Genomic DNA, 14,018 nt, shown 5'->3' with positions numbered 1-14,018 from the left:
AGAAGAAAGTGGCTTACAGGGTGCTGGAGCCGAGCCTCACTGCGGGCTACATATGGTGCACACAAGGACTCCATAAGGCGTGCGCAGGATGGAAGCCGTTTTATATGAGGAACCTAGGCCTGGAGCGAGAGTTTGTAACTCACGGAAGCCCAGGCGTGGCTGCCTCCGAAACCCCCCCTCCAATGCACCATTGTCCCCTGGGAAGTCCCTCCCAGGCTGCCTCGCACACCTCCCCTGCCAGGAAAGTCCCCCTGGGAGGCTAGGGTCCCCACCTTTGGCATAAGCCAAGGGCTGGGTAGGCCTGCAGTTAAGGACCAGCACCCTGGAGACCTACATCTTGCTCAGCCTGACTCAAGAGGAGACGCAGCGGCTCCGGCTGTTTGCAGAAGTGCAAGAATTTCCCTGCAGACCAAGATTCCAGTGGGCAGGAAGCAGGCCGCTCAGTGAAACCTGCCGCGGCCCCCAAGACTTCCCTTTTCTGATCCCAGGCTGCGCCATGCTCCCGGCCAGCACACACCTCTGCAGGGTTTGCAGCAACAACGGAATACAGGAACTCCTGGCGAGCTGCGGAAGGGGCTGGTTTTGTATTTCAGTATGTGTCTGACTTCCACATTGCCCAGAACAGCCAGGGAGCAGTTCCCCTGGCCGGACGCTCACAGCTTAGCTACAGTTGAGTGTCACCAAGGAGCCCCGCCTCCTTAACTGCGCGTCTCTCCAACAGCGGAACCAATGGGCGATTGCTTTCTCCCGAAACTTAAGGAAATACACCTTAGGAATGGTTGTAGATGAATGAGAAGCTACTAACAAGAGACATTAATGTGATCCAATATAGAAAATCTGTAGGAGTCAGCACTGTGGCGTAATGGGTAAAGCTGCTGCCTGCAGTGCCAGCATCCTATACAGGCGCTGGTTCAAGTCCCGGCCGCTCTGCTTCTGATCCAGCTCCCTGCTAATGCACCAGGGAAAGCAGTAGAAGAGGGTGCAAGTGCTTGGGCCCCTGCACCCACATGGGAGATCTGGAAGAAGCTCCTGGCTTTGGACTGGCTCAGCCTTGGTGGTTGCATCCATTTAGGGAGTGAACCAGGGTATGGAAAATCACCTCTCCCTCTAACTCTGCCTTCAGATAAATAAATAAAGCTTTTAAAAATCTTTTAAAAAGAAATATGTAAAGTGGGCACATATTATTTTCATTATACAGATGGGCAAAGTGAGGCTCAGAGAAATGGATTCAGAGAAAACAAGCACCTTGTCTGAAATCCAGCAGCTAATAACCGCCAGACCCCAGGTCAAACACAGGAGACACAGCGCCCCCTCCACCACTCCCATTGGATTCACACAGTGGTTTGCCAGGGGAAGAGGCGCTCGGGTCCTGGCTGGGTCCTTTCATCAAACGGTGCCCACAGGAGGCACCGAGGGATCTGGACAAGCACTTGAAGCAAGTGGCTGGGTCCTCCAGGCTGCCAGTAGTGGGGACATGGTCAGGGTGTCGAGGAGAAGCCAGAGCTGAGCAGGCAAGGTGTGCATGGTGAGAGGGTGCCGAATGCCAGGCAGGTGGGCGTGGTCTCTGTCCCGTGCAGCAGTCCTGGGTGTCACCAGGAGGCTCTCAGCCGAGGGTGACACTGCCGAAATACAGCAGCTCTCGGGGCCCAGCCGCCGCCTCCTGGTGCTCACGGCCTGCTGAGATGGGGAGGAGGGGGAGGCAGGCTGGGGGGTGCCATCTGGGAGCAGGACTCCAGCTGAGGGGGCAGAGGGAAGGCGCTGGTTTCCTGGGGACAAGGGAGAGATGGCAGCAGAGGCCTCAATGCAGAGAGAGCAAGAGGGGACGTGGACACACTCAGGAGAAGTGCAGGGCCACACAGGAGGGCCTGAAATGGCCCCGGATGAGAGCTCCTGCCACCAGGAGGGGGTGGGGATTGAAAGCAGGAACACGGGTGCTCCACGCTCCTCACCCTCCCATCCCCCAGAGCAATGACACCGCAGAGGAACCCGCAGCACCCTCCCTGCCCCTGTGGCCACCTGTTAAGATTGCCACACCTGTCAGCTATCCAGCACGGCTTGCCTTGTTCGCCCACTGCCCTGTTTAGCCGATGACATTGCAAAGATAACACGGACAGCACAGCACGGGCACCAAGTCGCGGCTGAGACTGTGAAGCCACCGGGTCTGGGAGTTTGCCTTCCCAGGCCTGTGAGGCATCAGCCTGTCTACATTCTCACAGCTCATCAAAAGCACAGCAGGGGCCAGCGCCGCGGCTCAATAGGTTAATCCTCCGCCTTGCGGTGCCGGCATACCAGGTTCTAGTCCCGGTCGGGGCGCCGGAGTCTGTCCCGGTTGCCCCTCTTCCAGGCCAGCTCTCTGCTGTGGCCAAGGAGTGCAGTGGAGGATGGCCCAAGTGCTTGGGCCCTGCACCCCATGGGAGACCAGGAGAAGCACCTGGCTCTTGCCTTCGGATCAGCGCGGTGCTCCAGCTGCAGCGCGCCGGCCGCAGCGGCCATTGGAGGGTGAACCAATGGCAAAGGAAGACCTTTCTCTCTGTCTCTCTCTCTCACTGTCCACTCTGCCTGTCAAAAAAAAAAAAAAGCACAGCAAGACCAGGGCACAACCCATTGACCACACCCCCAAAAGGAGTCACCAGTCTTCTCCAGCAACTCGTCCACCTGTGCCACGCAGATCCAGACCCCAAAACTCTGATTTCAGATGAATGAGAAAAAGGGATGCTTGTGCCCTGTGATGACTTCTTCCTCAATGACGAGGAAGGAACGGCGCTTTGGCAACTGAGTGTCAAGGACGCTCGGTGACTCAGTCTCCCCACCTGTAACATGCGGTGTTGGGAGCAGGCATGCCCGAAGTGTCTGCCAGGGGAGCTCTCCCTGTTTCAGAGACCCTCTCCTCTGAGGGCCAAGTATTTGTTTAGCCAGAACAAGTCTCCCACAGAGCCGGTGTACTGGAATTTTTCGAGGGCAGACCTAACCCTTCTATCTGCCCCAGAGAGGGGGAAGATGCCACCAAAGGGAACCACAGCGTGTCACAGAATGCGACAGGAGTGGATGGCACAGGGTCTCCGTGCCTGCTGTCTTAGGGGGTCTCTCTGGGCAGGCGCCTTCCTCCACTGCCCCTCCCAGCTTCCCTGCCTCCACCTGGCCCTCCCTCCCATCCCATCCCACTCCTGTCGCTCCCCGTCTTCGTGGAGGAACGACACAGGACCCTGTGCTGTTCTTTCGTCTGCTCGGCCCTCCCCGGGTTTGCTGCTGGTTCTTCCCAGGTTGGCTACCGTCCCTTCCACCTCCGTGGAAGGGCGGTTCCCCCTGCCACTTTCCCCACTTCCGCGGGGGAGCGGCACACCGCCGGCTGGCTCTCTCGGGGGCTGCACAGGTGTTCCTTCAGATAGATGTTCCTCTTAGATGTTCCTGGTGCATGTTGTCTCTCTCCTCCTTTATAGTCCTCTCCACCAGTCCCAACTCTGCTACCCACACGCCGAGTACGCTGCTCTCCTCCAATCAGGAGCAGGTCCTGCTGTTTATTGGTTGAACTGGAGGCAGCTGTGTAGAAGCTGTTTCCTCCTCTCCCAGCGCCATATTGTGGGAGAGCAGATGCATAAAGTAAGTCTTAATTCCAGTAACTTAGTCTAGTCCGAGTTGCTCCCAGTTGCTCCCCACACACTCCCTTGTGCTAATGTCCTCCATGGCTCCCAGTGACTCTCCCTCGGCGATACAGACGCAACCCCATCCCTTGCCTCATTTTCTCACTGAAACGTCCAGCCCTACCCTGACCCTCCGCCTCCACCCGCGCCTCCCCTCCTCCCACCCCACAGTCACAGCTCAGGGCTGTGCCCTGGACACAGACATCACCCTGACCCTCTCCGGTGCCCACTTGCACCACGCCTAGGCTCTCCTGTGATCAGAACGCAGCCGCACCCGGCAGGGGACCGCCCTCTCCACGGTCTCAGCTTACAGCAAGGCAGGAGCGGGCAGCAAGCTTCCATCCTCCGAAGGGAAGCCTGGCAGTGAAAACCACTCGTGCCAGAACGTGGCTGTGAGTCAGGCAGAATAAAGTCTGCACTGGGTGAGTCCTGGCCGCTTCCTCGTCCCCAGCAGCTGCTGCCTAGACTATCCACAGCGCTCCTCACTCTCATGCAGCGCCAATGCACTTTCCCTTTCTTGCCCCTGTACATCCTCAATGCCAAGTTCATATCAATTACCAAATGCCATTAAAATTGGGGGCAGGAGGCACAGCACACTAAGTGCCTGTAGAATGAGACTCCTCTGGCATCTCCAAAATGCCCGAGGAAAGAAGTATCTCCTGGGATGACTGTGGGGGCAAATGCGTGTGTGTGTTGGGGGAGGGGGGCGCCAAGGTGGAACCAATCTCCCCTAGCCCGAGCAGGTGCAACAGACTGAAGCGGAGGAACAGGAGCCACGCGCTGTCCCCTCTGCCTCACCCTGTTCCACGCAGGACATTCGCCCGCCCTGATTCTCCCCGCCCTTTTCTCATCCTCCGCGGTCTCCAATCCCCGCAGAGTTTGCAGCTGCGCATGCGCCAGGTGCCTGCACCTGCGCTTGCCTCAGGGCCCAAGCCCTGGGGCTAGCGCCTTCCTATCCCCGGGTGCTGCGCCCTCGCGATCTCTGCCCTCTTCCCTCTCCTAAGGGACATGCCTTCTTCAAGCAGGGACTCCAGGGACAAACTTCTGCAGTGGCGTGGGATCCTGCCCCTGTGACACGCGCGACCCCCCTGCCGCTTTCAGCACCTGGGGGCCACTCTCTCCCTCCCCCGCTGGATCCACGCTCAACATCGGTAACTCCCCACGCGTTTCGGCCAGAACTCCAGCAGTTTCTTCCTGGGCCTGTGTCTTTATTCACCTTTGGCTACCTATCCCTCAATTCTATGTGTGTATAAAGATTTCCTGAGACAAGTTTTTAACTTGTTGATTTTATTTCTGAACTGGCACATAATTGTACTCTCTGGGCAACGTCCTTATTATATTGAAGACAAAGAGTTCAACAAGCATTTCTCTCTTTCATTTCTGCATCTTATTTTTGCAATCATATTTTACTTGCAATGGATAAGTACAGAATTGCATCGATTGCAGATCACCATAAACATGCCCTATGCTGAGCTGTGTTGTTAAATTGTCAGATGTAATGGCTGCAAAGGCTCCTATTGGTCCAGCTCCTGTAACTGACTCCCTTGTTCTCTAGTAGCTCTGCTGTTACCGGGGAGCTGGAGAAAGGACCTCCCGCCACAGCGACTTGGTTTCCTGTGCAATCTTCCCGGAAGGGGAATTCTCAAAAGAGACATTTGTTATTTGGCTAAAGGGCAGTTTGCACACTTCTGCCTATGGCTGTCGACGGAGCCACTCCCTGAGTGTTGTTTCTGCAACCCTTTGGTGGCTATGCTAATTTAGGGTGCACCTGCTTTTACAGCCCAGTGGAGGGCCCCCGTGTGGTGGCACAGTGGGTCAAGTCGAAGTCTGCAATGCCGGCATCCCATACAAGCTCTGGCTTGAGTTCCCGCTGCTCCAACTTCCCATCCGGCTCCCTGCTCAGGCACCTGGGAAAGCAGCGCATGATGGCTCAAGCACTTGAGCCTCTGCCACCAATGTGGGAGACCCGGATGGAATTCCAGGCTCCAGGCTTCAGCCTGGCCCCGCCCCAGCCATTGTGGCCATTTGAGGAATAAAACAGCAGATGGAAGACCTCTCTCTCTCTCTCTCTCTTTCTCTAATGCTGCCTTTAAAATAAACAAATAAATCTGAAAATTAAAAAAAAAAAAGCTTAGTATGGGGTCGGCGCTGTGGCATAGCCGGTAACACCGCCACCTGCAGTGCCAGCATCCTATACGGGCACTGGTTTTAGTCCCAGCTGCTCCACTTCCAATCCAGCTCTCTGCTGTGGCCTGGGAAAGCAATGGAAGATGGCCCAAGTCCTTGGGCCACTGCACCTGCATGGGAGATCTGGAAGAAGCTCCTGGCTCCTGGCTTTGGATTGGCCCAGCTTTGGCTGTGCAGCCCTCTAGGGAGTGAACCAGTGGATGGAAGACCTCTCTTTCTCCCTCTCCTTCTCTCTATGTATAACTCTTTCAAATAAATAAATAAATCTTTAAAAAAAATAAGGTTAGGTCTGGCACCGTGGCTTATTTGGTTAATCCCCCACCTGGGGCGCCAGCATCCCATAATGGGGCTGGGTTCTAGTCCCGGCTGCTCCTCTTCCAGTCCAGCTCTCTGCTGTGGCCTGGGAGGGCAGTGGAGGATGGCCCGGGTGCTTGGGCCCCTGCACCCACATGGGAGACTGGGAGGAGGCACCTGGCTTCTGGCCTCGGATCAGCACAGTGCCGGCTGTAGCAGCCATTTGGGGAGTGAACCAATGGAAGGAGGACCTTTCTTTCTGTCTCTCCCTCTCACTGTCTATAACTCTGCCTGTCAAAAAAAATTAAAAAAAGCTCAGTCACCTGGTGTCTGAGGGCAGAGAACCTTATCTCTCTGAGCCTCCATTTTCTCATCTGTAAAATGGGAATCATGAAATTGATTGCAACACGAGGGTAAAATGTGATTGCGTTATACCCTGCTGAGAGCCTGGTTGATCACAGTTCCAAAGCTTTCTTCGCCCCTTGTGGGGAGCAACTCGGACTAGACTAAGTTAGTGGAATTAAGACTTATTCTGTGCATCTGCTTTCCCACAATATGGCGCTGAGAAGGGAGGAAACAGCTTCTACACAGCTGCCTCCAGTTCAACCAATAAACAGCAGGACCTGCTCCTGATTGGAGGAGAGCAGCGTACTCGGCGTGTGGGTAGCAGAGTTGGGATTGGCGGAAGAGGACTATAAAGGAGGAGAGAGACAACATGCACCAGGAACATCTATCTGAAGGAAGACCTGTGCAGCCCCCGAGAGAGCCAGCCGGTGGTGTGCCGCTCCCCCGCGGAAGTGGGGAAAGTGGCAGGGGGAACCGCCCTTCCACGGAGGTGGAAGGGACGGTAGCCAACCCGGGAAGAACCAGCAGCAAACCCGGGGAGGGCCGAGCAGACGAAAGAACAGCGCAGGGTCCTGTGTCGTTCCTCCGCGAAGAGGGGGAGCGACATAATGGTGCCGTGACTCGGATATGAAGCCTAGGCAGGGTTTAGTGTCGTTCCTCCACGAAGATGGGGAGCGACAGCCCCTCCACATTTTCTTTCTCCTTGAAGCTCTGTGAGGCTGGCAGCTTTTCACTTCCTTAACTTCCCATGCTTCTCTAACCTCGTTCCCCCGTGAAAGCCTCTGGCCACGGAACATCATTTCTCTGTGGGTGCTGCCAAGTAAAGGCAGCCACAGGTTCAGAGTGCAGGCGTGGTGTTCAATTTTCTGGAAGCCACGTTACAAAAGTAAAAAGTAGGGGAAATCAATTTCTAACTTCTGTCCTATGTAACCTCAGTCCTGCTACCACAGCCACAGGCTCCCGATCCACAGATTCAACCGACTGCAAGTTAAAAGTATCTGGGGCAAAATTTGTGTCTGCCCTGAACAGGTGCACACTGTTCTCCTTGTCAACAGTCCCTAAGACATTGACAGAGCATTTACTGTAGGCAACGTGGTGGGTGACCTAGAGCTGATGGCAGAATTCAGGAGGATGTGCACAGGATCTATGCAGATAATTCACCGTTGTACATAAGGAGCTGGAGCAGCCCCGGTATCTGGTATCCTCAAGGCGTCCTCTCAGATACCAAGAGCCGACTGAGGCCACAGTATTTTGATTTCAATATGAACTCAATTGTTAGATATCCTTGAGACCTGTTCCACCTTTTTTGTGCTCCATTGCAGTATCTTGGAGATCTGGTGTGTTTTTCCCTTACAGTAGATTTTGCTTCACACTGGCCACGTTTTGAGCGTGGCTAGTGGCTCCTGTATTGGATAGCATGGGTCTAGATGTTTGAGCCTGGAGCTTTTAATGCATGCAGCTGCTTGTGAGAAGACCATGGGCCAAGGCCAGGGTTTGGGAATGCTGCCTGGAGGCATCACTCCATCTGCAGAGGCCCCGTGTGCTGCATGTCTAGGGAGACAGCAAGTGCAAGGCGCTGGCTGTGAGTAAAACGTGGCTGCTCTCCAATGTGTGAGCTCTGAAAAACTCCCCCTTCCTAGCATCTCCCTCCTCTGCCTCTGTGGGCCAAACAGCCTTGATTTTCTACCGTGCAGGTCACAGTCGTGGAGCTGGAAGGGTTCCAAGACTTTGTCTCTCTGCTTAGTATCTGATAGGCATGGCCACCATTACAGGTGCAAACCCATACTCCTGACTCACCATGGCCTTTCAACCCTGCGTCTATAGGTTTGACTCGGGCTCAGTAAATGACGATTCCATTCTTCCCAGCATCTGGAGTCATCTGCAATTTCTCCTGCACCTAAATCACCGTCAACTCCCACCCTCAGGAAAATATCTGTGGGCTGAGCACTCTTCTCCCCTCTCATCTTTACGACCACTACCATTTTTTAAACATTTATTTATTTGAAAAGCAGAGTAAGAGAGAGAGAGATCTTCCATCCACTGCACTGGTTCACTCCTCAAATGGCCACAACACATAGGACTGGGCTAGGTGGAAGTCAGGAGTCAGGAATTCCATCTGGGTCTCCCACGTGGGTGGCAGGGGCCCATGTATTTGGGCCATCATCTACTGCCTTCCAGATGCATTAGCAGGGAGCTGGAAGTAGAGCAGCCAGGCCTCAAACAGGCATTCTGATGTGCTGAATATTTCTCTTCTCTCTAATCAAATAGGGGGCTGGCGCTGTGGTGTAGCGGGTAAAGCCGCTGCCTGCAGTGCCAGCATCCCACATGGGTGCCGGTTCTAGTCCCAGCTGCTCCACTTCCGATCCAGCTCTCTGCTGTGGCCTGAGAAAGCAGTAGAAGATGGCCCAAGTCCTTGGGCCCCTGAACCTGTGTGGGAGACTCGTAGGAAGCTCCTGGCTCCTGGCTTCAGATCGGCACAGCTCCAGCCGTTGCAGCCAATTGGGGAATGAACCAGTGGATGGAAGACCTTTCTCTCTCTCTTTCTCTCTCTCTCTCTCTCTCTCTCTCTCTCTCTCTTTCTCTGCCTCTCCTTCTCTCTGTAACTCTGACTTTCAAGTAAATAAATAAATCTTTTAAAAAATATATGAACAGTTATTCTGTTGAACATGACGTGCTGATGTATATGAAGGGATAAAATACTAAAAAATAGCCAAGCCATAATGAAAGAAGAAAAAAATAAGGAGCATCTTTCTAGATAGCAATCTTTACTGCAAAACCGGAAGTAATAACATTGTATGGTATCAGCAAAAATAGACAAACTGACACAATAGAGACCTCAGAAACAGACCCGCCTGTGCACAACCTGATTTACAACAAGGCTGTTGCAGCTCAGTGGCTAAAGAATGCACACTCTTGAATAACGAGGCTGAGTCTTAGCCATCCATATAGAAAGCTCTTATCTCCTGCTGCATCCCATACAGAACAATCTCCAGGTAGACCAAGATCTTAAATGGAAAGAGCAAAATTTTAAAAATGTAAAATCGATGACAGAATAACATATGACCTTATAGCGACGGAGAATGTCTTAGATAACACAAACAAGGGCATATCATAAAGGAATCAATGGATAAATTAAAATTGTCTGAAATTCATCAAAACCACAAAGAACACAAGGAGACAGAAAAAAAAAAAAAAGAGGAAACTGTTTGCGACACACGTCCCTACATCGATGACAAAAGAGTGACACCAGAACCTGTATCAAAATGCGGCAGATCGGGGCCGGCGCTATGGCTTAGCAGGTAGAGCTGCCACCTGCAGTGCCAGCATCCTCTAAGGATGGCAGTTCGAGTCCTGGCTGCTCCACTTCTGATCCAGCTCTCTGCTTTGGCCTGGGAAAGCAGTGGAGGATGGCCCAAGTCCTTGGGCCCCTGCACCTGCATGGGAGACCTGGAAGAAGCTCCTGGCTCCTGGCTTTGGATCGGCGCAGCTCTGGCCCTTGTGATCATTTGGGGAGTAAACCAGAGGATGGAAGACCTCTCTCTCTCTCTCTGGCTCTACTTCTCTCTATAACTGTCTTTCAAATAAATAAAAATGAAATCTTAAAAAAAAAAAAAAGAAATGCAGCAGATCGATAGTAGAAAAGACAGAAAACCCTACAGAGAAGTGGGCAAAAGACTGAAACAGAAAAAGGGATCCAGGTAAACGTCAAACACGCCCAAGCTGAAATTTGGGAACTACAGCTTTAAAATACGGGTGGATGCTTTTCTTTTCCATGAGGCTGGCAAAGACGAAACATCTGACAGCATCAGCTGCCCGTGCAGAGGCAGAGGAAGAGAAACTTTGTTGCAAGGCAGATGGGAGGGCCATGTGAGACACTCATTTTGGAAAGCAGTTGGTATCACCTGCTAAGACTGAAGATACATATTCCTTACCCTCCGCCTCCTCTGTTTCTAGGATCTATTCTCTAGAGGAGTCCCCCCACCCCAGCCACATAGCATCTATGTACAGTAGCCCCCCTGGCTTCGCGGGGTTACGTTTCAAGACCCCCAGAGGAGGCCTGAAGCCACGCACAGTACTGAAGTACTTGTGATGAACCTCAGTTTATAAACTAGAAGCAGTAAAAAGTATCACGTTAAAAACAAGCAACAGGGCTCTGCCTGCGGCATCGGCATCTCCTTTGGGTGCCGGTTCATGTCCCGGCTGCTCCACTTCCAATCCAGCTCTCTGCTGTGGCCTGGGAAAGCAGTAGAAGATGGCTCAAGTCCTTGGGTCCCTGCAGCTGTGTGGGAGACCCAGAAGAAGCTCCTGGCCCCTGGCTTCAGATCAGCTCAGCTCCAGCCATTGGAGAGTGAACCATCAGATGGAAGACCTCTCTCTCTCTGTCTCTCCCTCTGTAACTCTGACTCTCAAATAAGTAAATAAATCTTAAAAAAAAAAAAACCAACAATTATAGCACTACATCCGTAGTAAAAGTCATTTTTAAAAATATGAATCACTTATTTCTGGAACCTTGCATGTAATATTTAGGGGGTGCAGCTGACCACAGAACTCGAAAGTGTTGATGAGAGGGAACTATTGTACAGGCCGAGTTCTGGGGCAGATGCTGTGGCATAGCAGGTAAAGCTGCTGCCTGCCATGCTGCCATCCCACATGGACACTGGTTCAAGTCCCGGGAGCTCCACTTTGGATCCAATTCTTTGCTAACGGCCTGGGAAAAGCAGCAGAAGACAGCCCGAGTGTTTGAGTGCCTGCCACCCACATGAGAGACTCCAGGATCCTGGCTTCAGGTTGGCCCATTATGGCCATCTGGGGAATGAACCAACAGATGGAAGATCTCTCTTTCCTCTCTCTCTCTGTAACTCTTTCAAAATAAATACATAAGTCTTTAAAAAAATAGTTCTAGCAACAGTGTTGATGATAGGAAAAAAACCAGGAACATTTCAAATCTCAGAAAGATATACTGAACACAGACTATAGAATATCATTCAATAGCAGAGACACCTGCAACCACAGGAAAAAATTTCATAAACATTGCTTTCAATCCGCTGAGTATGTCTTAAAGGAATATTTAATTCCTCATTCACAAGCCTGCAAAATGAAACAGCCATGTTTGGCCATTTCAATACACACGGTAAAAGTAGAAAAGAAATGTCAGGGAGCCACAAACCCCACGTCCATGGCAGGAGCTGCTTCTGAAGGCAGAGGACGTCGAAGATCTTAAAAGGCAAAAGTAAGGTGTGACGGCGCGGGGTTTACGCTGTTCTCACTGCTTCTACTTTTCACACTAAGTGTTCTCTCCTGTCTGGTCTGCTCAGCATTGAAAACCTCCCCCGGTCCATGGACACACAGCCCTCCTCCTCCCCAGGATGCACAGACAGGAAGGCCCGCCCTCCCCCGACCCCTCCTCAACCTCCCAGCCCGCCAGTCACCCCAGGCGGCCACCCTGGTCCCACCAGGCACCCTCCTCAGAACCCCCTCGGAAACCCACAGCGCCCAGGCCTCCCTCCTTGCCCAGCGCCTGGCCGGGAGTGACCTCCCCATAAATATTTGCTGAATAAGGAAGACCCGTGACCTGCCAGAGAATCCTGTGAAAATCAGAACGCTCCCGGGGAGAAGTATACAACAAAGTATAAACCCTTTGTTATAGTCAGTGCTTCAGACAAAGTGGGACAAAGGGTTGGTTCCCTGTTCTAGAAGGTTCCATCCGGGGCAGAGGAGAGGAGCAGTTACTCAACCTTGACGTCTGGAAGTTCTGACGTGGTGATTCCGGTGAGGGAAATGAGACCTATAGGGGACACCTACTTACCCCAGCCGGGTGACGGCAGAGCTGGGACCGACCCTGCTCTCCCCGTGGTCATCTGGGGTTGGCCCCTGCAGCTCTGCACTCTCAGAGGCCTGCACGGGGGCTTGCTGGGGGAGGGGAGTAGGGGAGGAGTCTCACAGTCGGCGCCCTCTCGCCATCGCCTTGACAAGTGGTGTAGGTCAACGTCAGTCCCTCCCAGGTGCCTCAGCGCCCCTCTCCTCAGCAGAACTGGGAGACAGGGCTTGCCCTGTGGCCAGAGGAGCAGTGCTGGAGCCCAGTGTGGCTCAGCCAACAACAACAGGGACAGGCATGGTACTGGCGTGGCCCCCAGCGCATGGGCCACCCACCCTGCACATGCTCCTGGCTCCTCCGCTCACTCCCACCCCCCACCCACAAGCACAGGCCAGGCGCTGCTGATCACGTGTGACCCCTGCTCCGCCTCCCCGGGGGGACGTACATAGCTGGTAGGCCCTACCCTGACAGCCGGGCCCTTCCACGCCCACCCCTAGGCGGCCCAGCAGGAAACCTACCTGGCCAGGTGGCAGTCAGGGGCTGCAGAGGTCAGAGGGCATGGACGCCCCCATCCCAGGCCCAGGCTCCAGGAAGAGAAGCCGGCCCAGCCCCGTCGGTTCTCCAACACCGTTTCCGTGTGAATCGCTCGCACTGGGCCCTGCTCATTTCCTGGAGAAAGCAGAAGTGGGGAGTACGCGGATGCTTGATTCTGCCCACCCCCAGCCACCAGCGTGGCCGTCCCGGTCCCAGCTGGGTGACTCGGGCGGGAGCTACGGGAAGGTCCCTTGAGGTTGCGCTCTGAGCGGTCAGGGAGTGCTGGGCGGGGCCAAGGACCAAAAGGGAAAGTACTGCCCAGTGGCACAGATCCAAGTTCTGCATCGGCTGCTAGCTTGCCGTGTGTGACCCTCCACGCACAGCTGTCCTTCGGCGAGGGTCACACATAGGTGACTCCAGCTAGAGGTGCGTCTACACTGTGTCCCTTGACAACGCACAGGGTCCTGAGCTCCCTCCCAGCCAGCCTCGGAGCCTCTCACTTGAATTTCTTCCTCCTGCAGCCTCAAAACTAACTTGAGTTGCCAAAGAGCCCTCCGCATCAGGTGGCAATATAAATAATAGCATGCGGTTCTCTGAACTTGGTAGCTACGCTCTCACTCCTTTGGTTATGTTAGGTTAAGTCGTTTCCTATCACCTGTCCACAGCATCACCCGCGGAGGGCCAGCCAGCACAGCCGTTCACACACAATGTCTGCTTGTCCTCTCTGACAGCAAGGTGTTGCCACGTGAGCAGACAGCGGCTGGCGCGAATGTCTGGTCCTTCATGCTCAAGTTAGCTCATCGTCTGTTTGCAGCTCCCAGAACCAGCTGACCACGTAGGAGTAACCCTAAGTGACAGCCAACATCATCAAGAGATGGAATAATGCTGAGAAGAACACGACATTTGCAAGGAAACCTCAGGTCTCGAATGCTGCAAACTTGTCAGTAGGAAAGACAGGAGCTCTGTCGGGCCTAAGATCTGGGCTGCAAGCCTGGGCTGGCACCATACTCACTCCCCGGCAGGAATCAGGGGCTCCACCACCCCCACTGGAGTGTTCATCTCTCGTTGCACTGTCTGTGGGTAGAGAAGAGGTGAAGGGCACAGCACAATAGGACTCCGGGAATCACCCTGAGAGAGCCAAGAAGTGCACACAGCAGCCTAGATATTACCTTGCCCAAACACAGCAGGCTCCAATTCGCTTGCTT

At 53.7% G+C, this 14,018-nt stretch overlaps 1 protein-coding gene and 1 long non-coding RNA gene across 7 annotated transcripts in view; one reads left to right on the top strand and one right to left on the bottom strand.

Moving 5' to 3' along the window:
- WDFY4 (WDFY family member 4) overlaps positions 1 to 13,039 on the bottom strand; it is a 269,215-nt gene extending 256,176 nt beyond the window's left edge. For 3 of the 6 annotated variants that reach the window (XM_089314167.1, XM_089314168.1, XM_051837550.3), the window contains exon 1: positions 12,271 to 12,641. In XM_089314167.1, the coding sequence (XP_089170293.1) occupies positions 12,271 to 12,322 (52 nt within the window). In that variant the 5' untranslated portion in view covers positions 12,323 to 12,641. Of the gene's footprint in view, positions 1 to 12,270; positions 12,648 to 12,797 lie in introns of those variants that run through there. The other 3 variants (XR_016221811.1, XM_089314169.1, XM_051837552.3) reach the window with 3 other exon arrangements.
- Positions 3,170 to 5,706, top strand: LOC149122149 (uncharacterized). The gene is made up of 3 exons (XR_016221372.1): positions 3,170 to 3,597; positions 3,884 to 4,060; positions 4,664 to 5,706. It is a non-coding gene; the product is annotated as an uncharacterized LOC149122149 (long non-coding RNA).
- Positions 13,040 to 14,018: the final 979 nt, after the last annotated feature.

Source organism: Oryctolagus cuniculus, chromosome 15 (assembly GCF_051225735.1).
Source record: "Oryctolagus cuniculus isolate XC-2025 breed Fujian yellow rabbit chromosome 15, ASM5122573v1, whole genome shotgun sequence".
NCBI lineage: Eukaryota > Metazoa > Chordata > Mammalia > Lagomorpha > Leporidae > Oryctolagus > Oryctolagus cuniculus.
This window is presented reverse-complemented; position numbering and strand designations above follow the sequence as displayed.